The 21,904-nt window shown below is 45.2% G+C and overlaps 1 protein-coding gene across 3 annotated transcripts in view; it reads left to right on the forward strand.

The window, feature by feature from the left end:
• Nucleotides 1-1,301: 1,301 nt before the first annotated feature.
• Nucleotides 1,302-21,904, forward strand: part of ATRAD17 (RADIATION SENSITIVE 17) — a 48,088-nt gene continuing 27,485 nt past the window's right edge. For 2 of the 3 annotated variants that reach the window (XM_086511945.1, XM_086511946.1), the window contains exons 1-2: nt 1,303-1,508; nt 1,622-1,679. In XM_086511945.1, the coding sequence (XP_086368071.1) occupies nt 1,404-1,508; nt 1,622-1,679 (163 nt within the window). In that variant the 5' untranslated portion in view covers nt 1,303-1,403. Of the gene's footprint in view, nt 1,509-1,621; nt 1,680-21,904 lie in introns of all 3 variants that reach the window. The other variant, XM_086511947.1, reaches the window with a different exon arrangement.

Below are 21,904 nucleotides of genomic sequence, written 5' to 3' on the forward strand. Positions count from 1 at the left end.
CATTCTGTTCCAGGATGGCGATGCATTCTTTAATCCAAAGGGCATGCACTTGAAGACGAAGACTCCCCATGGAGTAATAAAAGCTATATTGATCCTATCATCCCCCAAAATTGCCATATGATTGTAGCCACCGAAGCAATCCATAAAAGTGAGCAAAGCATGGCCGGCTACATCTTCTAAGATGCACTTATAAAAGGGGGTCGGAAAGCCATCTATAATAGTGACCTTATTGAGAGCTTTGAAGTCTACAACATGGGCAACCTTTTCTTTGTCTTGTCCACACTATCCCCTAACTGCTCTATCTTAAGAACAAGCTATTACATCATTAAGATTGGCTTCTTTGCCTTCTTTACAAGTTTCTAAAATAGAGTTTGAAACAACTCATAGTGCCCCGAGCACCTTGACAAAAGTGATTGCATTTGGGGATCACATGCCATCATGTTGCATCCATTTATACCAATCGATGGCATCTTTGCGAGTCCTTTCTGGCTTAAGCTTCTAAAAGTACAATCCTAAGACTATATCTTGCAGTAACCCACGCTTGACATATACTTTAGTAGAACGTTATAAAGACAAAGATGCTAGCATAATTTGCATCTCTGACAATCCTGAGCCTTTTTTACCTCTGTTACAAAAGGCGAGACCTGCACAATATTGCTCAAGCACATTATTTTGAGCTTTATACTTGTTGTGCCCTCATTGTGGACACCTTTTCCACCGAGACTCCTCTATAGCTTGCATCGAATGTCTTGTGGGGTATTTGATCACTAATAGGCACGCAACACCTAAGTTGGCAACTCGTCACGAATAGAGCCCACTCAGCCTTGATGCCTATGAAGCATGTCTAGGGTCCATCCCCTCCTCTCCATGTCCTCAATATGACAAGTTCCTTGGTGACTTGATCTTTTATATTATTGGGGGTTGTATTACTTTATGATGCCATGGTGAGAGTTTTGAGCTGGCGTGAAGTAAGGGTTTTTATATGCCCTTATTAGCAAGTGAGAGCCATCGATGGTTGCAATTTGAAGGCAGTTTGAGTTTAGCTTCCTTTTGTTTGTTTTTTTTTGAATTTATTTTTACACAGGAAGCACTAGGACGATTTTGCCCACATTGATCGTTGAAGACACCCACGTGGCACTCCTATTGAAAAGCTATGGTCGATTGTTGGCCCAAGAAAGGTAGAATATTGGGTGTGGACCTGTCACGAGTGTTCTATCCTACCATATCCGTTTATATTTTGCTTTTCATCTTGAGAGTCCATGTGGAGCATTCAAAGGCCATCCAAAAACAAACAATGCGACAATTCTTGTAGTTTCCCCATTTCCCTCAATTTTCAAGCTTGATTAAAATTTGGCAAAGAAATTGGAAGAACAAAACAATTTGAGCGTCCTCTGATTAGCGTCATGGGGAAGAAGCGCAGACATACCTTCATATTTCTTTCGGACGATGAAGATGCTGATAACGCGTCTCGCCAGCAGCCAGCCGCTGACAATGGCGGAGCCTCACAGGTAATTTGATTTTGTGTGTGAGAGAGAGAGAGAGAGAGAGAGAGAGAGAGAGAGAGAGAGAGAGAGAGAGAGAGAGAGAGAGAGAGAGAGAGAGAGTTTTTTTTCCTATTTAGGCTAGCAGCACCAGCTTCCATAGCCACATCTATCATTCAGAAAAGTGCGGGCTTGCAAGTACGTTTTTCTAACTTTTTTTGGCTCATGATTGTGTTTGTATGTGGAAGGGCATAAAGCCGACTTTTGTGTGTGTGTCTGTTAAGTTTGAGAGAGAGAGAGAGAGAGAGAGAGAGAGAGAGAGAGAGAGAGAGAGAGAGAGAGAGAGAGAGAGAGAGAGAGAGAGAGAGAGAGAGAGAGACATTGTTCCATGCTTTGTACATGCACAGTTTGTATATCCTAAGAGTAGGCCACACTGGCACTCTTGGGGGTTCTATACTCAGATATAGAGTCATGGTTTTCTCGTGAAAGAGAGAGAGAGAGAGAGAGAGAGAGAGAGAGAGAGAGAGAGGTCGTAACCTTAACCTAGGTCGTAACCCTAATTCTAGGTCATGACCCCAACCCTACGTCGCTGCAGTAGCTTTGGCCATGTGTGGACGCTTGTGTAGCAAGAAACATTTCGTGTGTTTTGTCGTTACGAGGTGTTTTGTTTTGAACATGCCAAGTTGAAACACGATATGAAACACATGTTTCTATCGATTATAGCAAACCTAATATTTAGGAGTCTAGTAGGTGAATACAACTTATATACATGGTCACATTGCCTCATACGGAGTTCTACCAATGGCACTGGAATAGGAGTCCTTACACACATCACCGAGAGCACGTCGTGGTTTTGATACCATGTCAAAGGTGCAGCAGAAAAGGGTGAATCGAGTGATGATCTCATCTGCAATTGCGAACAAACCTCCTCTTCGGACTGGGCAGCCAACGATCTCGGATTTATTGCGATAGATCTCATTGTACATAAGCTTCTAGCACGAACCGCCCACCGCTAGGGTTGAAAATGTGAAATCTGCAATCTTCTGACTTTCTGTTAAATACCGACACTGTGTCGGCGAGGACGGCGATGACGCGATGACGATGTGTTGAAAACGGAGATGCTTTAATCTGCGAACAGCATGCTGAATCTGAAAACGTTGGCTGACTCGACGGTACGGCAAGGATCTACTACGGGTAGGTGAGATCTTCGAAGCTAAGGGTCAATCTGCAAGGGCTAAGGGCTGAAAACTGAAAACGCTACCTGTATGGCTGGACCGGAGTGTTGGTGACTGAAAACGCTAGGCAATCTGCAAGATGCAAAAACGCTAGGCTTGATTTGCAATCTGCTAACGCCAAGTGCTGGGATCTGAAAACATTGGCTGATCTGGATGTCCAAAAATGCCAGGTTTGTCTTGTGGCTGAAAACGCTAAGTCTCCTGCCGGTCTTGCTGAGAAGGTGCATTGCAAGTTGCTGGAACTTCTTCTGCCTCTTCTGCCAGAAAGTGCTAGCGCTAGGTTTCTTTTAGAAGCTTAGTAAATTTTCCCTACCCAGTTTTCCAACAAAAGTCACTTATTAAATAATAAGTGAAAAATGAGTAAATAGGGAAAATGGGTTCTGTGCACTGTAAAGTGCTCATGATGGGTATTGACTATCATGCTGATGATCATGCTGTGTGCAACCAGAGGATATGCAACTACTCTAAGTGCCTGGACATGCATGGCCTGCGCACAGGCTCACAAAGGTGCCATAACACTTCCTAAGCTGACTTGAACCCTAGACCTGAAGTAGCTTGTCCACATGCACATAGGGTTAGATGTGCACGTGACAAATGGTTTGGATGCAATGGACTTGTCGATGATGTCGACGACAATGATGACGATGACGAGGACGAGGACGGGCTGAAAAGTGAAAACGCTAGGGTTGAAATGCTGAAATCTGGAAAATGCTGACTTTTTGCTGAATATTGACACTACGTCGGTGAGGTTGACTCGATGACGATGCGCCGAAAATGCAGATGCTGAAATCTGAAAATAGCGGGCTGAAACTGAAAATGCTGGCTGATCCGACGGTACGGTAAGGATCTGCTACGGGTAGGTAAGATCTGCGAAGCTAAGGGCTGAACTGCAATGGGTAAGGGCTAAAAACTGAAAACGCTACCTGACTTGGCTGGATCTGACGACGGAAACTGCAAAACGCAAGGCTTGGTCTACAACAAGAAATGCCAGAAAACGCTGGGGCTGATCTGTAATAGAAAACGCTAGGGCTGATCTTGTGGTTGAAAACACTAGGGCTCTCTGCTGGTCTTGCTGAGAAGATGCACTGCAAGTTGTTGAAACTTCTTGTGCTGCCTCTTTTGCTTGTAGTGAGCGCCCCTTCTCTGCTTTTATTCCCGATAAAGGCTGGGTCGAGCAATAACTCCTACAGCCCCACGACCTTGAAAATGTGGCATAATAAATAAATAAATAAAATGCCTGCAAAACTGAAGTGTCCCAATGTCACAACCCAGTGACGTGGCGCACACACACACTCTCTTGCAGGGGCATTCCTCGGATTTTCCGTTGGATGTTGAGGTGGCATTGCCGTACGGACATTTTCGCAATTCACGGCGCTTTTTGCGAGCAGTTATACGGAGGCCTCTACGCAAGAAGGCCTTGCTTTTTCTACGCAAAAAGGGCTGGAAATCCTACGCAAAAACTTGCTTTATTTTGGAGTTGCTTATTTTACCAAGGCTTGAGAGGAATTGCCTTTATTTTTAAAGTGCTTTTAATTGGCAGCTTTTGGGGCTCTGCTTTTAGCATCCCTTGTAAACCTTTATAAGGGTGGGTAGGGCTCCCACTCTGGAGAGCATCTGGACGCGAGTTCGAGAGAGACCCTCCCACTCCCTTGTACTTTGTGTTGCAGATTAATACAAAAAGAAATACCGAAAGGGGCGCCAGTCTTTGGGGCTAGTATCTCTAGGCACGAAACTCCGCCGGGCCGTGTCGAATCAATTGTGAACTCTGAATTGTTTTGAAGTGAATTCCTGTCGTGTCGCGATAGAATCTTGACTTGGAGTGTCCAAGTCTGTTACAGTGGTATCAGAGCGCGGCCAATTTCTCTTCTACCGGAAAATCCGATCCTTTTTCTAGCGACACTTATGGATTCAGACTGAGATCAGTCAACTTCCGCTGCATCCGGAGATGCGGGAAGAGTTCACGAAGAAGATTCACGCGAGGAGTACGGCACGCCTCGGCCTACTCAGGCGGAGCTTGAAGAGATGGAGCGTCAACGATTGATTGACGTGCAACAAAGATGATGCTAAATTTTGCGGAAGGACCCGAAATTTGCAAAATTTATGTCCTTCACGAGGTACATTCACAGTGGCAGCAAACCGCAAAACCACCCCTCAAACCGGCACTCAAGAAATCTCCTACTCCAAGGATGTTTACAGAGCAAGAATTAGAAGAGGTGGTTGATGCATGGATTTTTCAGCTTTTTGACGCGCAGAACAAAGCCGAAAAGCACGACAAAAAGCAGAAGAAAGGCACTGACTTCCGGTTTATTTGGGTCGTCAGTTTACATTTGCCTCGGCAAGAAAGCAAAAGAAGCATGTGCGATTTGAAGGAGTACCCAGTTCTTCTTCTTCTTCTTCGAGTTCTTCTAGCTCCTTTGACTCAAGCGAAGAAGACAGAAAAGGGGAAAAGCAAAGCAAAAAGCAAAGCTTCAGAAAGGGTAAGAAAAAGGCAAAGAAGCCTAGATTTCGCCCAATTTCTGACAGTTCTACAGAGGACTCGTCTTTAGACAGTTCGGACTCCGATGATCACAGATTCTATGCAAAGAAGAAGAATTTCTATAAAGCCAACCAATATGACTTTCTGGAGGATAAAAGCAAGAAAGTCCGAGAGTTTAAAGAAGGTGGACAATCAATTAAATTTGACACGTTTTTTGGATATCAAGATGCTTCGAAGGCTTTGGCCTTCATACAACAATTTGATATAGCTTTCTCTGGAGGGCGTTACTCAGAGCACTCCAAGATTCGGAGGGCTACCTCTTACTTCAAGGGAAATGCTTGAACTTGGTGGTCCACGCTTCTATTGAACAAGACAGTGCCAATTAAATGACTGAAATTTAAAAGGCTTTTTATTTCTTCTTGGTTGACTCGAGAGTACGAATACGACATACGAACTGCTTGGAACCATCTTCGGCTGACCAAGAAGGATACATTGGACGCATATTGCGAGAGATTCTGGAGCTCTTTTCTACCAGCCTCTTCATTTAAGAAGATCTCGTTCAAAGAACAGATTGAGCGGTTTACCTTGGGACTTCCTACAGAGATCCGAGATCATTGCTAGTTAGATTCCATTCAGGAACTGATGAGTCATGTGAAACGGGGTTTTGCCATTCATTCAGGCAGTTTGACCTACCCCATATATGAAATCATGACGCAAAGGACCGAACAGACTTCAAACAATGAAAGTAGAAAGAAGAAGAGCAGCCCAGAAAAGAAAGAAACAGATGCATGACCCAAGCTCACTCTTCGAGAGAGGGCAAACTACATCAAAGAGGGAAAGTGCTTTGGATGCGTGGAACTGGACACATCTACGCGAAGTGCTCTAAAAAGGCACCGAAAGAACACAATGACAAAGATGAAGAAAGGCCTGAGAGTTCAAAAGCAGCTGAGGAACGCGGACGAAAAGGCAAGATGAAAGCAAGACTGGTTCGAGATTGCATGGGTACTGACCCAAGCATGATTGACGAGAGTCCAGAACTTTGCCGAGCTTGGGGCAAAGTGAGGCCAAGAAGCCTTGATCTTCTTTGATGGAGAAGCCAAGGCCAACTTCATTTCACCTGAATTGGCGGCGAGGCTCGAGATCACACCTGATCGGAAGGGATCACTAGCAGAGGCAGTTCTAGCGGCACCCGGCAGGGACGTAGCCATTACACCTGTCATTGGCAAACTTCGATAGCATTGTCAGGGGTATTTGGGGCACGAGGACTTCTACATAATGCCCTTGGAAGGTTGTGATGTCCTCCTGAGAATTCCCTGGTACCATAAGAACAACGCCGTGGTCGACTATCGAGCGAGAAAAGCAACTTTGATTACAGAGAAGGACCGAACGATTGTACTTGATGTGAAACTTAAGGGCGAGTCTATCCCTATTGTATCGGCTTCGGCTGTTTCAAAATCAATAAAATCCAATCTGTTTGTTTACTCTTGATCCTTTTGAGAGAGTTGAATGATGAGAATAGGACAAATATGTCTGAACTTGATAAAGAACGCCAAGATTTTCTCCACACTCATGCCGATTGCTTTTCAGAGGGCCTCTCAGGCGAATTACCACTCGCTTGTCCCGAGGATCATACCATTGATCTGATACCTGGAAGCACACCACCGAACCGGCCACCTTATCGTGTGAGCCGAGCCAAGAACGAAGAAGTTATGAACCAAGTGAAAGACCCCTTGAAAAAGGGTCTTGTCCAGCCTAGTACTTCACCGTACTGCTCTCCAGTTGTCACGTGACACAACCAACCCTGTGTCCGTGGACAAGCTACAGCATTATGTGTCTGTGGACAAGCTACAACATGACCAGGGCTCAGTTCAGTCAGTCAATCTAGAATAGGAAGTGATCTGGCACTTTTGTGAGTCTGTTCGCAGACCGTGCATGACCAGTCACTTAGATTAGTTGCATATCCTCTGGTTGCACACAGCATGACCATCAGATTCTAGTCAGATCCCATCAGTAGCATTTTTACAGTGCATAGGCCTAGGCATTTTCCCTATTTTTGACATTGTTCACTTATTATTTTTAAGTGACTTTTGTTGGAAAGTAGGTAGGGCTATTTTGCTAAGTTAATATAGAAGCAAATCAGAGTTAGCACTTTCTGGCAGAAGAGGCAGCAGGAGCACCTTGCTCAACAGGCAACTTCTTAGCAAGACCAACACCCGCAGTAGCCCTAGGGTTTTCAGCCATCTGAGGACCTAGCGTTTTTGCATCAGATCAGCCTTGGCGTTTTGTGCACAGCAGATCAGCCCCGGCGTCATCACGACACGGCAGATCAACCTATCGTTTTGCATTTGCAGAACCACCGGCGACAGCAGGACCAATTTCAGACCTAGCGTTTTTGGTTTGCAGCACAACCTCAGCATTTTTGTAGATCATCGTGATAGAATCAGCCATAGGACCAGCGTTTCAGCCCTTGGCACTCGCAGAAGAACCCCCGAACCTCGCAAATCTCACCTTCCTGCAACAGATCCTCGCCGCACGGTCAGATTCCGCAAGGTTGACAGTTTCAGCCCGGAAAACGCAGATTTCAGCATTTGTGTTTTGAGCCCGCCATCGTCGCATCGTCGCCATCGACATAGAATCAGAATTTCAGCAGATAAAGATTTGCAGATTTCAGCCCTCAGCGTTTTCAGATTTCAGCCTGTCTCGTCGTCGTCCTCATCGTCGTCGACATCGTCGGCAAGTCCAAGCATTGTAGAGATTTGTGCAATCACAAGTAGACCGCTCTCGCCATAGAGAGTGGGGCCTTCGGAGGTGTCACGTGACACATCCCAACCCTATGTGTCCGTGGACAAGCTACACCACAGCAGGGTTCAGTCAGTCCGATCAAGTTAGATTAGCAGTGATCTGGCACTTTTGTGAGTCTATTCGTAGACCGTGCATGCCCAGTCACTTAGCATACATGCATATCCTCCAGTTGCACACAACATGATCATCGGAATTCCCATCAGAATCCATTAGCATCAGTTAGGGGAATTTTCCAGTGCATTTAGCCTATTTTCCTATTTATTGGGATTTTCACTTATTATTTTTAAGTGACTTTCCTACAAAAGTAGGTAGGGCAATTTTGCTAAGTTAATATATAAGCAAATCCAAGTTCACACTTTCTGGCAGAAGAGGCAGTAGGAGCTCCCCGCTCAACAGGCAACTTCTCAGCAGTACCCCCCCGCCGCAGTAGACCATCGCCATACCTTCCCTTCCCTTGGCGTTTTCTAGCCCAGCCGTCACCACCACATGCCTGGCGTTTTCTCTAGCCTTGGCAGCAGTACAAGAAATCACTAACGCTAGCAGTCATTACAGATCGTTGGTATTTTCAGCATCAAAAACGCTGCAAGAACTCAGGCCTTAAACCTGCAAATAGATCAATGTTTTATCATCATTTCAGCCCCTTCAAAAGCTGCAGAACCTCAGCGTTTTCAGCCGGCAGAAACCTCTTCAAAAACGCTAGCAAGACCCCAGCAATTGTCCAGCGGTTCAGCCCCAGTCACTAACGCTAGCCTATTGCAGTTTCAGCAGAGAGAAAAACTCAGAATTCAGCATATAGAACAGTAGCAGATTCCCCCCATTCAGTTGCAGAAGATCCCCGAGTTTAGCCCCGGAAAACACATCCAAAAACAGTCATTTTCCGCCACCGAAACAGTCCCTGCATTCAGCGATTAGAAGCCACAGATTTCAGCCATCGAGTCGTCATCGTCATCACCGTCGTCGTCATCAGCATAGTCCAACTTGCATCTGTCCATTGCATACGCATTGTACACCTTTGTGCAATCAAAGAATAGACCACTCTCGCCGACGAGAGTGGGGCCTTCGGAGGAGGGTTTTACAACCTCTCGGGTGTTGTATCTCTTCTCTCTCCTTCTCTCAGTCTCATTCACTTGCACGCACAATATCCACTCACTTTGTTCGTGATCATAGCACTCTCCATAAGACGGAAAGCTCTCTCTTTCCCTAAGAACTAAAAGGAACCTTGAGCAATAAAGATCACTAATCTTGAGAAAATACAACATTCATTCCGCTGCACCTTACAGGAGGAGGGTTTGACAACATCTCTGGTGTCGTATTCTCTTCTCTCTCTCTCTCTCTCAGTCTCATGCACTTCCATTCTCAGTGTCCATTCACTTTGTTTGTGTCCATTGCACTCTCACTAAAGGAACGGAAGGCTCTCTCTTCCATAAGTAAAAGGAATCCTTGAGCACAATTCGGAGCACTCATGTTGAGCAAAGATCAACATTCATTCCGCGGCACCTTACATTGGTATCAGATCTTTGACAGTGTTCTGTATCACTCAAGGAAAGAACCACAAGAACCATTGAATTTTTTTTGCTTGTTGAGGTCGCACGAACCTAAGTTCACTTGGGCGTGTCGATTCCTAATCGTGTTTTTGAAGAGTGACAGGAATCCCAAGAAAGAAGGGCTTGTCCAGCCTCCCCTTGTGCCTCTTTTCACTCATTGAGAGCAGACCGTGCACTTAGCGGCCGGCCAATCGATGCGAGGTGGGAAAAAGCAACCTTGGTGTGAGCGCAAGGCCGCTAAGGGGTGTGTCCGCGGAAAAGAGCAGAACTCGGGTGAAGAGAAGATCCTTCTCGAACACAGATTGCAAGCGAAAGAAGAACCTCAAGAACCTCAAGAACTCAAGACCCCAAGAAACCCAAGACCCAAGACCCACAAGAACCCAAGTTCCTCGTGCACTTAAGAACCCAAGACCACAAGAACCCACAAGAACCCACGACTTCAGAATGGTCATCACTCGAAGCGGAATGGATACTTCGCTCGGAAGTGATGAGCATGAGAGAGGCGAAGAAGAATTTTCCCCACCAGGAGGTTTTTCCGACCCTCCCCCTTTTCCATCTACGCCAAGGATTGCACTAACTCCTATGGAGGAGTTGGAGCAGATGTTTATGGACATGAAGTTAGAACGCGAAGCAAGAAGAGTAGAAAGAATGGCAGAATTTGATCGCAGACACGCAGAAAGAAAAGTAGAAAGAAAGGCAGCCATAGAGCGTGAGCATGAGCAAGCGCGACACATGCAAGAGTTGTTGCGACTCTTTTCTCAAGTGCAGACACAAATGCAAGAGATTCGGGAAAAGGAGACTCTCTCAGTCTCTTCTTCTCCAAAGCATGACACACAGGATTTGCATGATGATAACCATGATGGTTTGAATGATAATGACAAGCATGAAGAATTGCATGACAATGACAAGCATGATGATTTGGATGACAATGACAAGCATGATGATCAAGATGTGATTTCTCACAAGCATGATGATTTACATTACGATGATGTGATTGTTTACCAGGATGATGGCTTAGTTGATACTTTCTCTAGTGAAGCTAACCTCATTGCAGATTTGATCAATCACGAAGACCCGATCTTGGCTCTCGAGCCTTGGTCCAAAGAACCCCCTCAGGAAGAACCGATCTTGGCTCTTGAGCCTAGGTCCAAAGAACCCTTACAAGAAGTACTATGTGTTCGAATGATTCGTCAGCACGCATTGTACGAGTGTTCATTCGTGATCGTTTCCTGAATTTTTGTCAGCGTCTTTTTGTGATCCCTTTTCCTATGCATGACATATTGTACGTTGAGCACGTTTCACTCATGAATGAGCACGGATGTATGCGGATTATTCATGAAAAGCTGAAAAGTATGCATTCAAGGAAGTCACATTTCATGTCTCTTCCTTGGCACGACACAGTTGTAGAAAGAGCACATGAAAGTATGAGCACCAAGCATGGGCATTTCCGTTGTGAATTGCCACAATCGATTGCTTTAGATCAGAAGAGAAAGATTCGATCTCATTGTTTGCGTGTGTGTGGTGAATGGTTTGGCACTCCGTCTCTTTGTTCATCTACATTGCATGCACAATCTTTGAGGAAGACAAGATTTTTTCTAGTCACTTTACATGGAATAGGTATGTTCATGGTTTTGTGTTGGAAATGGTTTCAAGAATTTTCAGCCATGGAGATTCTTGAAGGAGAAAGAAGCATGACTCTAGATGAAGTTGAAGCATCGAAGGAGCCTTAGAAGACTTTGTGTCGCTTTCGACGCGGCCCAAAGAAGCAAGCGTTGCAAACCTTTATGAAGTTCAAGTACCGCACGACCCACACATCAGAATGGGCCGGCGAAGAGTCCCTTCCAGGATTCTGGATGCTATTGGTGATCGCCCTCAACGCCATACAGTTTGGTACCAGTACCTCACTTTGAAAAGGAGGGGATTTCACGTGACACATCCAACCCTATGTGTCTGTGGACAAGCTACAACATGACCAGGGCTCAGTTCAGTTAGTTAGTCTAGAATAGGAAGTGATCTGCACATTTTATCAATGACACTATGGAAATCCTATGGGATATGCTTTCAGTCAAGCATCGGAAATCTACTCCTTACTATCCCAGATGCAATGGACAGGCTGAAAGTAGCAACAAGACAATAAAGACTATTCTGACAAAGGTGGTGCAAAAGAAACCAGATCAGTGGGATTTGAAACTTCAGATTGCTCTATGGGCTTATAGGACAGCTTATAAGGTAACTACTGGAATGACACCATTCAGAATGGTGTATGGTATTGAAGCTGTGGTTCCTATGGAATTTGTGATCCCCAGTCTGAGAATGGCTGTGAAGTATGGGTTAGACTTCAAACATAATCTTAAGAAGAGGCTAGAGGAACTGATGCAATTAGATGAACTCAGGCAAAGGGCTATGTTGGAACAAGAAATTGTTCAACAACGAAGGAAGCACTGGCATGATCGCCGAATTAAAGTTCGAGAATTCCAGAAAGGAGACTTAGTGCTTCTATATCAGTCTAGACTGGGTCCAAAGAAGCCGAACTTGAAGATTGCTTGGGCAGGACCTTTTGAGGTAGACTGGGTCTTCTCCAATGGCACAGTCAGATTGAAAGATTTATCTGGACTGATGTTGCCAGGAGTATATAATGGAGCAAAGATCAAGCTTTATTATTCAGAGACCAGAGAAACTGGGCTAGAACAAGGTACTAAGGAACTGGAACTTGCTGATCAAGAGATACCAGAATCAGACATTTTTGGACTTTTTCATGTACAACCAATTCCAACTTCAGAACCAGTACGAGAAGGACCAGATCAGGCTGACCTTAGAATCAGTACCAGTATGGTCGAGCCAGACTGGAAATCAGTCGAGTACCAGTGTGGACACACTTTCCAATTTTTAAGCGCCCAACGGTCAAATGGCACGCCAGTGGTAATTATTTCAAGGATGGGTCGCAGTCTTGTCCAATGCATGTCTGCCACGACAACAACGACGCACACAAGTCTAGGAGCGGCGAGTGGTGGAGCTTTTATGGCGCGAACACGTATAACAGTCAGGAGAGTTAGCATTTTTCCTCATAAATCCCCTGCGCGACGCTTCCCTCCTGTTAACCATTCGCCATCGCCAAGCTTCGAGGTTTCTTCGCTGCAGCTGCAAACTTCGACCTCTAACGAGACAGTTGACTGTCAGCTAGCCTTGCCAGCGACACCAGGAAACGGCTTCGACACGATAAGTAAGTCATCTTCTCTTTCGCCTGTTTCATCGTCATCGACCTCACAGTGTATGGGTAGAAGGAAACGCTCAGAGAAGATGCAGGAGTCTCTTGAGGAAACCCAGGCCATAGTTGTTGAGGCAAAGGCAAGCCTTCCCATTATCCCGTACAGTAAAATCCAGCGATATGTATTTACTGATCAAGCAATGACTCTGCTACAACTCTGGGATCTTCGAGTTGTGTTGCAAGCTACAAGAATTGCTTTTGATGCAGATATCATCAAGCAAGTTCTTGATTCCTTCGACACTGAAAATGGCAATGCCATGGTAAATAGTAGGAAGGTGTCAGTGACACCAGAAGCCATAGCATTTGCATTCCGAATGCCCAATGAGCCCAAACCTTCTGTGGCAACTACGCAGCAGATAAGTATAGCTCTGAAGGAGGATGAAACGGCTAGACGAAAGCGCAAGGCAAGTGCTCAAGGAGTTCCAGTAGCAGGACTGGAAGCCTCCATTGCTTACAGGTTTGTAGCTGAAGCAGTAAGCCTTAAAAACAACTTAACGTATGTATCCGAAAAATTGTTTGCTATGTTGTTGGCCAAGATATTGGATCCACAGGTTCCTATTAACCTTTGTCAAATTCTCTCGCATAATGTACTCCAGCAGACTGCCAAGCTAAAATCTCAAAATGTTTTCAAGGCCTGGTATGTTTGGCAATTCCTGTATTGGGCTACTGCTGCAGATGTTAACGAGCAGGTAAAGAAGGCTTGGAGTGAGAAGCCAATTTCTGAACTGAAGAACATTGAACTGTCCTCAGACGACGAGGAAACAGACAGTCAAACCATTTCAACCGACCTGAAAAGGAAAGCAACTGCAGAACAGGTTGGTAGTTCAAAGAAGCCAAAAATTACACTGACAAAAAGCAGTGAGTTTTTGAAGCAGATAGAAAGCCAGGTCAAGACAGTAAACACTGAGAAAGCTGTAGTGAGCCAGACTGAGCAGCAATCTGCTCAGAAGACTGTGCCTGACCAGTCAGTCGTAAAAAATACAGTTGCTACTGGTTCTGGGAAAGATCATGCCAAGCCAGCCACTTTTGAGAAGATAGCAGACCAGTCAGGGGACAAAGGCAAGAGCCAACTGGACAAAGGGAAAGGTCCAGCTTTCTCGACTTTGCCTAGTGGAGTTCCTACTCCAAATAATGGAAACCTTCTGCAACTGGTAAAACAGGACAAGTTGCAGCAAATGCAGACTAAGCATTTGAAAGGGCATCTTCTTCTCATCAAAGCTGATTATGCAACTTTACCCTACATAGCTCCAATGGCAATATATGAGCCTACTGATTCTGATCCAACCACAGTCAAAGACAGATGTTCAGTCCTTATACAGTCTTCTTGGAATACCATTGTCAGTTGTATGGGACAACTGATGGAGACTGCTGGATCAAAAGAGGAAGTCAAAAAGCTCAAAGCTGACTTGACAGAGGCACAAAATCAGATTGAAAAGCTCCAGAAAGCCCAGGAAGAGCAGAACATACAACACAGGGTACTGGAAGCTCATTCAGAAAGGACTAATGAGTTGTTGAACAAAAAGTTAGCTAAGGTTGAATCTGAAATAATGATCGTCAAGAATCAACGGAATGAAGCACTGAGAGCTGCAGAGCGGGCTGAATCAATGCTCAGGATGAAGCGGGCGGAATTCAAAAACCTGCTAATGCGCCATACAGCTCTGAAGGCTTCTCTGACTGAAAGATACATCTATAACAGCTTGCCTGAAATTTTAAATCCATCAGGCAATGCTGTTTTCAATTTAGAGAATTTAAAGTCCTTGATGGAAAGTATGCAGAGCGATTTGCAGGACAAGGTGACTGAGTACAATAATGCTCTGATGAATCAAGCTATATTAGATTATATTGAGCAGCAGACTTCTCCGGATGAGGAAGAAGAAGACCAGGAAGATGAAGCCGATCAGGAGGAGGATGATCAAGAAGCTGGGCATACAAAGGATGATGATGATGCCCCACCACCATCTCCACCTCCAGGACGTGGTACTGGTGGGACAGGGCCAAATGAAGGAGGCCAGTCACAGCCAGACCAGCCAGGCCAGAATGAGGGCCAACAGGAAGGACAGGCTGAAGGACACCAGTCGGGTAACCAGCAGACTGAAGAGCAGCAGCCCAGTTACATTGGGAATCAGCCAACTGATCAGTCCCATCTCAACAGAGATGCTAAAGGGAAAATGAAAGTGCAGGATGAGGGATCAGTTGTTGATCATCAGCATTCACTGCAGCTCATTACCCTGAATAGGCAATTGAGACATCAACAGGCCTCCATAACCAGACAGTATCTGGAGGATGATGATCTCTTGTCTGACTTGGAAAGATTTCAAAGGCTATATGTGGGAGCCAGGGAAATGGTAGAACATTGGAAATCAGCAGCTTTCCATGATAAAGAAGCTTGCCGACTATCTACGCATCCCAATACAGTCCAGCTGCTGGAACGAGTTCCTGAATGGATACTCAATGCTGATGAGAGTGGCAAACCCGCACTGGCAAAGGCAGTCTACTGCAGATTGTCGCTCCCTAGCCCTGGAATTGGAACTTCTGCTGGGTAACAAACCAACTTACAGCTGTATGAAGGATGTTAGGATACAACTCAAGGAAGTTTTGGTGCAAATGCAAACTGCTAGAGGTGTTTTGGATCAGAGAGTCAAAGCCATTCTTGAGGACCAGACAGCCACTAGCAGAGGACCTCAGACGAGAATGTCAGTCGGAGCACAGGCAACTGCTCTCCGAACACTGTTCCAGCTAGTGAGAATCACCAGAAAGATGATGCAGCAGGAGAACCAGGCTGTTCTCAATTTCTTAGAATTTGTGCCTGATTCTCTAGTTCTCTTGTATGCTGTTCCAGCAAGAGAAACAGAGCTGCCAAGATTTTTTCCAGCGCTGTATCCTCAACATCCAGAACCAGTTGATCGTCTCACGGTATGAGTGATCAACTGTGGAATGGAAGACTTGGCAGACGCTGTTCAATGATGCTCTCCAAATCAACGACATTCAGGCACTGAAAGAGGAGATGCATAGGATTCAGCTGTGTATGGGCCAGTGGAAGATTCAAGTCAGAGGAATGACCAAGATTACTAATCAGTACAACTTACGGTCGAATCTTCCAAATTGCCTGAAAAAGACATTGCAGCAAAGCCAGGTCTGGCACCATAGTACAGGGAGATGACTGAGATTCTTTTCGAAGCTCGAGTCAAAACTAATCAGCCTCTTCCAGAAGGATGGATCCATACTGCTTCGCATTGTCATAAGCTGGCCAGAACCAGACTTAGCAAAGGTAGGCGTACACTCTATGACCTTGACACCAAAACCTATCATTCTCACGCCTTATGAACTTATGAAGTAGAGATGACCACCGACCGGCGGGATCAGCTTGAGCAGGAGGCCATTTACCGACTGATTCAGAAGGAGAATGCTGGTACTAGGACTTCTCAGGCGCCATCTAGGTCAAAGGGAAAACGGAAGACGGTCCAATGGAAGGATACTGGGTAGTTCCATCTCAGAATTCAGTGGCGACTTTTCTCCTCAGCAGGCAGGTGGAGATGACAGCTCTACCTTGGCCTGATGACAGCTCCACCTTGGCTTGGTGAGAGCTCCACCTTGGCCTTTTCATCTGCCTCTCGCAATCCTTGGCCTTTTCAGCTGCCTACTCGCAATCTTTGTATGGCCATTCTATCAGTGGTCAAGCCGGAATCCCAACATCAGAACCAGACGATGGATTTTTCAGTCTCACATCAGAATCAGACAGGGGAATTTTTCAGAAATTTGCAATCTTGCCAAAATTCAAGAAAGAAGGGAAGGATGTAGACGGCTGGATAGTTCACTATGTGGGAACGACTTCTTAGAAGATAGGCAGCGAATTACTTAGTAGTTACTATGGTAATTACTACAGTAAACCCGAAGTGTATAAATAGGGCCCATTACATTGTAATCGGGTTGGCAATTATTATCATTTGGGTTAGCGCCTTAGCTATACTTGCACTTGAGAATCATTGGCAGTATTGTCGGCTGTACTTTCTCTCTGTAAATCATATTCGCTGTAATCTTGATCTGTAATCCCAATCATGGCATGTATTTCAGTTATACTTACTTCTCGTCCAGTCTTCTGAATCTGAATCTGAATCTGAACCTTGTTTCCAGTACATAAGTCTGATTCTTATTTCAGTATCCACATTCTAGTCTAGTCTCTGATTCCTGTCCAGTCTGCTGTCTGAAATCTTCCCACACTAGTAGCTGAAATCTTCCAACACTAGAATTAGGTGTCTCAAGAGATCAGCTCCAATTCCATCGAGCACTCGTCTTGAGCCAACAAAATCACCATCAAGAACAGATTTCCGATTCCTAGGATCGATAATATTCTTGACCGACTACAGGGATCCTCGTGTTTTAGTAGGATTGATTTGAAGAGCGGATATCATCAGATCCGAATCGCGCCGGGAGATGTCTACAAGATAGCTTTTCCGACGACTTTTGGGTTGTTTGAGTTTTTGGTGATGCCTTTTGGCCTAACCAATGCTCCTGCGACATTTAATCGGATGATGGACAAGATTTTTCAAGAGTACAGACTATTTGTTGGCACTTTCTTTGACGACATCATTGTTTTCTCCAAGGATGAGACAGAATATAGAGAACATCTGCTACAGGTCTTTCAGGCATTACGAGATCAGAAGTTGGTGATTAATGTAAAGAAAAGTGAAATTTTCCTACCCCATATACACTTTTTGGGACACATTGTCTCAGTAGCAGGAGTGCAGATGGACCCGGCCAAGATATAGACTATCCGTGATTGGCCCGATTTGAAGAATGTCCATCAAGTTAGAAGCTTCTTGGGCTTGTGTTCGTACTACAGGCGGTTCATTAGAAAGTTTGCAGAGGTTGCTTTCCCTTTGCATTTGTTGACGCAAAAAGGAGTCCCTTTCTCGTGGGGACCCACAGAGATGACTGCCTTTCAAACATTGAAAGAGAAATTGACTACGGGACCAGTTTTGATTTTGCTGGATTTGCAGAAGTCATTTGAAGTATATTGTGATGCTTGTGGTCGTAGTCTGGGTGTGGTCTTAATGCAAGAAGGCCATGTCATTGCTTACGAGAGCCGATTGTTCTCAAGGCCGGAATTGACAGCACATATTTATGAGAAAGAGCTTTTGGCGGTTATCCATGCTCTTACTCAGTGGCGACATTACCTACTCGGAGCGGATTTTACTGTCTTCATAGACCATCAGAGTTTACGCTACTTCTTGTCACAGAAGCAACTATCGGAAAAGTAAATGCGGTGGACGAACATCTTGTCACAGTTTCACTTCCAGATTGTCCATGTGCAGTGACATAAGAATTTGGTGGCGGATGCTTTGTCTCGGAAGCCGTTCGTTCTGGCTATTCCGCGATACATCATATGAGCTTCAAGGATATGATCGATCAGTATGCCACAGATACAGATTTTGCAGATATTTCCACTCGGATACGGAATGGGGAAATAGTAGCGGAATATTCCATTCGGGATGGCTACTTGATGAGGAAAACCATGTTGTGCGTTACATAGCCGTTGAGGGAAAAGGTTTTTACTGAATGCCATTGTCCACCTTTTACGGGTCACGACGGCATAGCTACCACCTTGAAAGGTGTGGAGAGATACTTCTTTTGGCCGAGACTCAAGAAGGACGTGGATGATTTTGTGCGCAGTTGCTTGGTATGCCAGAAGGTCAAGTTTGACAGGCATAAAGCGCAGGGATTGTTACAGCCTTTACCCATACTCAACCGCCCCTGGGAAAGTATTGCAATGGATTTCATTTTTGATCTCCCGAGAACACAGAGTGGTCACGATGGTATCTGGACTGTTATTGACAGATTTAGCAAGCAAGCTCATTTCATTCCAGTGAAGAAAACAGTCAAGCCGGATCACTTAGTGAGACTGTTAGTGGCCGAGATCTTTAGATTACATGGCATGCCCGAGACGATTGTCTCCGACAGGGACCCCAGATTCACGAGTTTGTTTTGAAAGGCTATTTGGGAGAACATTGGCACGCGGTTGCAGTTCTTGTCATCTTTCTACCCGCAGACTGTGACGGGCAATCATAGATTGCCAATTCAATGGTTTTAGATTTAATGAAGTCTTACATCTCGGATCAGAAGACTCAATGGGAAAAGTATTTACCTTTGGTGGAATTTGCCTACAATAACACGATACACTCTTCGACGGGGAAGGCGCCATTTGAGATTATTGAAGGTGCTACGAAGGTTCCACCCTTCCTAAGCATGAAAGATAAGATTTTTGAAGCCGATGAGTACATGCGTGACTTGGAAACGGCTTTTGCCAAGGTCCGCGAGGCTTTGTAGAAATCTCAAGAAAGACAAAAAAAGGCAGCAGATTGCCATTGTCGCGATTTGAAATTGAAGGAGAACGATTGGGTGCTCTTACGTTTTGAGAAGGCACGCCTGAGAAAGAAAAAGGGAGAGGCTTTTTCCAAGCTTAGTATGCGATACTACGGACCTTTCCAGATTTCGGAAAAGATAAATGATGTCTCCTTTAGACTGAAGCTGCCCGAAACTTGGAGAATTCACAATGCTTTTCATGTGAGTCTCTTGAAGCCTTTTAAAGGCGATGTGCCCGAAGATGGGGAGCCTGCTGAGCAACCTGAAGTGGAAGAAAACGAGGAGATCCTTGTTCCAGAACAGATATTGGCACATAAAGACAGAAAGATTAAGGGTAAAGTGATAAGGCGGTTCTTGATTAAATTCAAGAACTATTGTGCATTGGATTCGAAGTGGATGGAGGAGGACCTAGCAGATACTCCTCAGATTGGGAATCTTTACCTTGAAGCATTTGGATTAGCATAGTCTATTCTAAATGGAACCCTGAACTCAGCTTGGGCGGAATCTGGTGCAACGGGTATGCACAAGAGAAGAGTTGCTCCGCCCTTTTGTCAACAGATTGCCTCGATTTTTGATACTAAAGTCACTGATGTCCCTTTGAGTTTCAGGGATACTGTGAGCTGACAGTATTCTGCTGTATGACTTTATAAACTGGAATTCCCGATAATATGATACTGATTTGTTCTTGACTTGTCTAAGTGCAGGAACTGATAGACGAAATGACTGCAGCATTTTGGTCTGAACGATCTCGATAGACATGGTTGCAATAAGGATTAGTCAATTGAGCATCTGTGAGGTCCCGACGGGATCTAGATGCGATTGCTAAATATTGCCGATAAATCATGGTCTGAGATCCGAATAAATTTTGAATGTGATTTGTCATGTGATGTTTTGTGATGTCAAGTGATGTCTTGTGATGTCGTGTGATGTGATTGTCGATTTGTACATGTGCTAGATGTGTGTTCCTAGTGCGTCGGTACTAGCAGTCAGTGTCTGCTAAGACAGTTTATGGCCTTTGTCTGTTTTGCAGGCGTAATCGAGGGCGATTACAATGCTTTCAAGAGGGGGGTATGTCACAACCCAGTGACGTGGCACACACAAACACACTCCCTTGCAGGGGCAACCCCCATATTTTCCGCTGGATGCTGGATGCTGACGTGGCACTGCCGTACGGACATTTCCGCAATTCACGGCGCTTTTTGCGGGCAATTGTACGGAGGCCTCTACGTAAGAAGGGCTTGCTTTTTCTACACAAAAAGGGTTGGAAATCCTACGCAAAAACTTGCTTTATTTTGGAGTTGCTTTATTTACCAAGGCTTGAGAGGAATTGCCTTTATTTTTAAAGTGCTTTTAATTGGCAGCTTTTGGGGCTCTGCTTTTAGCATCCCCTGTAAACCTTTATAAGGGTGGGTAGGGCTCCCACTCTGGGGAGCATCTAGACGCAGAGTCTGAGAGTGAGACCCTCCCACTCCCTTGTACTTTGAGTTGCAGATTAATACAAAAAGAAATACCGAAAGGGGCGCCAGTCTTTGGGGCCAATATCTCTAGGCATGGAACTCCGTTGGGCCGTGTCGAATCAATTGTGAACTGTGAACTGTTTTGAAGTGAATTCCTGTTGTGTCGTGGTAGAATCTTGACTTGAAGTGTCCAAGTCTGTTACACCCAAAATGCCATGGAAATTTGGATGTACTGCCTTGGACAATGCAAATGCTGGGTGGTATTGGGTGTGCAATCAGAGGATATGCAACTACTAGACATGCACGGCTTGTGCACATGCTCACAAGGGTGCTAGAACACTTCCTAGGCTAACCTGAACCCTAGACCTGAGATAGCTTGTCCACATGCACATAGGGTTAGATGTGCATGTGATAGTCTATGTGTGTTGCCCTCTCTTAGGAAAGCCATATTGCACGATGCTCATGACTCTCTCACGGGTGGGCACAGGGGAATGAACACCATAAAGAACCCAAGACATAGAATTCATGGATTCAACAGAATATTTGCAGTTTCTGCTCAACGAGCTTCACGACATTCTTTCGTGGCATCCTTAGGAGAATCTTCTGATGCTGCAAAGTTTTCAACAATTTTTGAACTACATGTTACCCCCTCTGATGCCCCAGGTGGTACCTCCTCCTCCGGCACCAGAAAGTACGAGAGCTTCCAACCGGCAACCTTCTCAGCCGTCTGTTCCGATCAGGGGAGTCTTCAGGAATATGGTGCAGCCATCTGACCCTGATTCAGTGCAGCCGCCTTTGCCACTGCCATTGCCCCCACCACCACCACCGCCACCAGGCTACAATGGTTGGAGCCCATATGGATACCCTTATTATCCATACACGGGATATGCGCCTAACCAACCCAAAGATTTCAAAGATGGAAGCACAACAATCAAATTTTTCGCTTTTTCTGGGGTGAAAGATCGCAAGAAAGCATTGCAGTTCCTATAGCAATTCGACAACATCTATGCTTTGGGGAACTATATAGAAGAATCCAAGATCCTCGAGTAGTGGGATTTCTTAAAGATAATGCTATGCAATGGTGGAGTTCAATCGTGACACAACCGTATGCTCCAAGGACCTGGCAAGCTTTCGAGACAGTTTTTGCACGTACTACATGACTTCGATGTTTGAAGTCCGGATTTTGGCAGAGTGGGGCAACTTGAAAATGCTTGCCACCGAAACCATGGACGACTATAACCGAAGGTTTCTCGACGTGTACCTTCCGGTGTCCTTTAAGTTCAT

The sequence above is a fragment of the Adiantum capillus-veneris genome, chromosome 5 (assembly GCF_014529385.1).
Source record: "Adiantum capillus-veneris isolate H3 chromosome 5, ASM1452938v2, whole genome shotgun sequence".
NCBI classification, from domain to species: Eukaryota; Viridiplantae; Streptophyta; class Polypodiopsida; order Polypodiales; family Pteridaceae; genus Adiantum; species Adiantum capillus-veneris.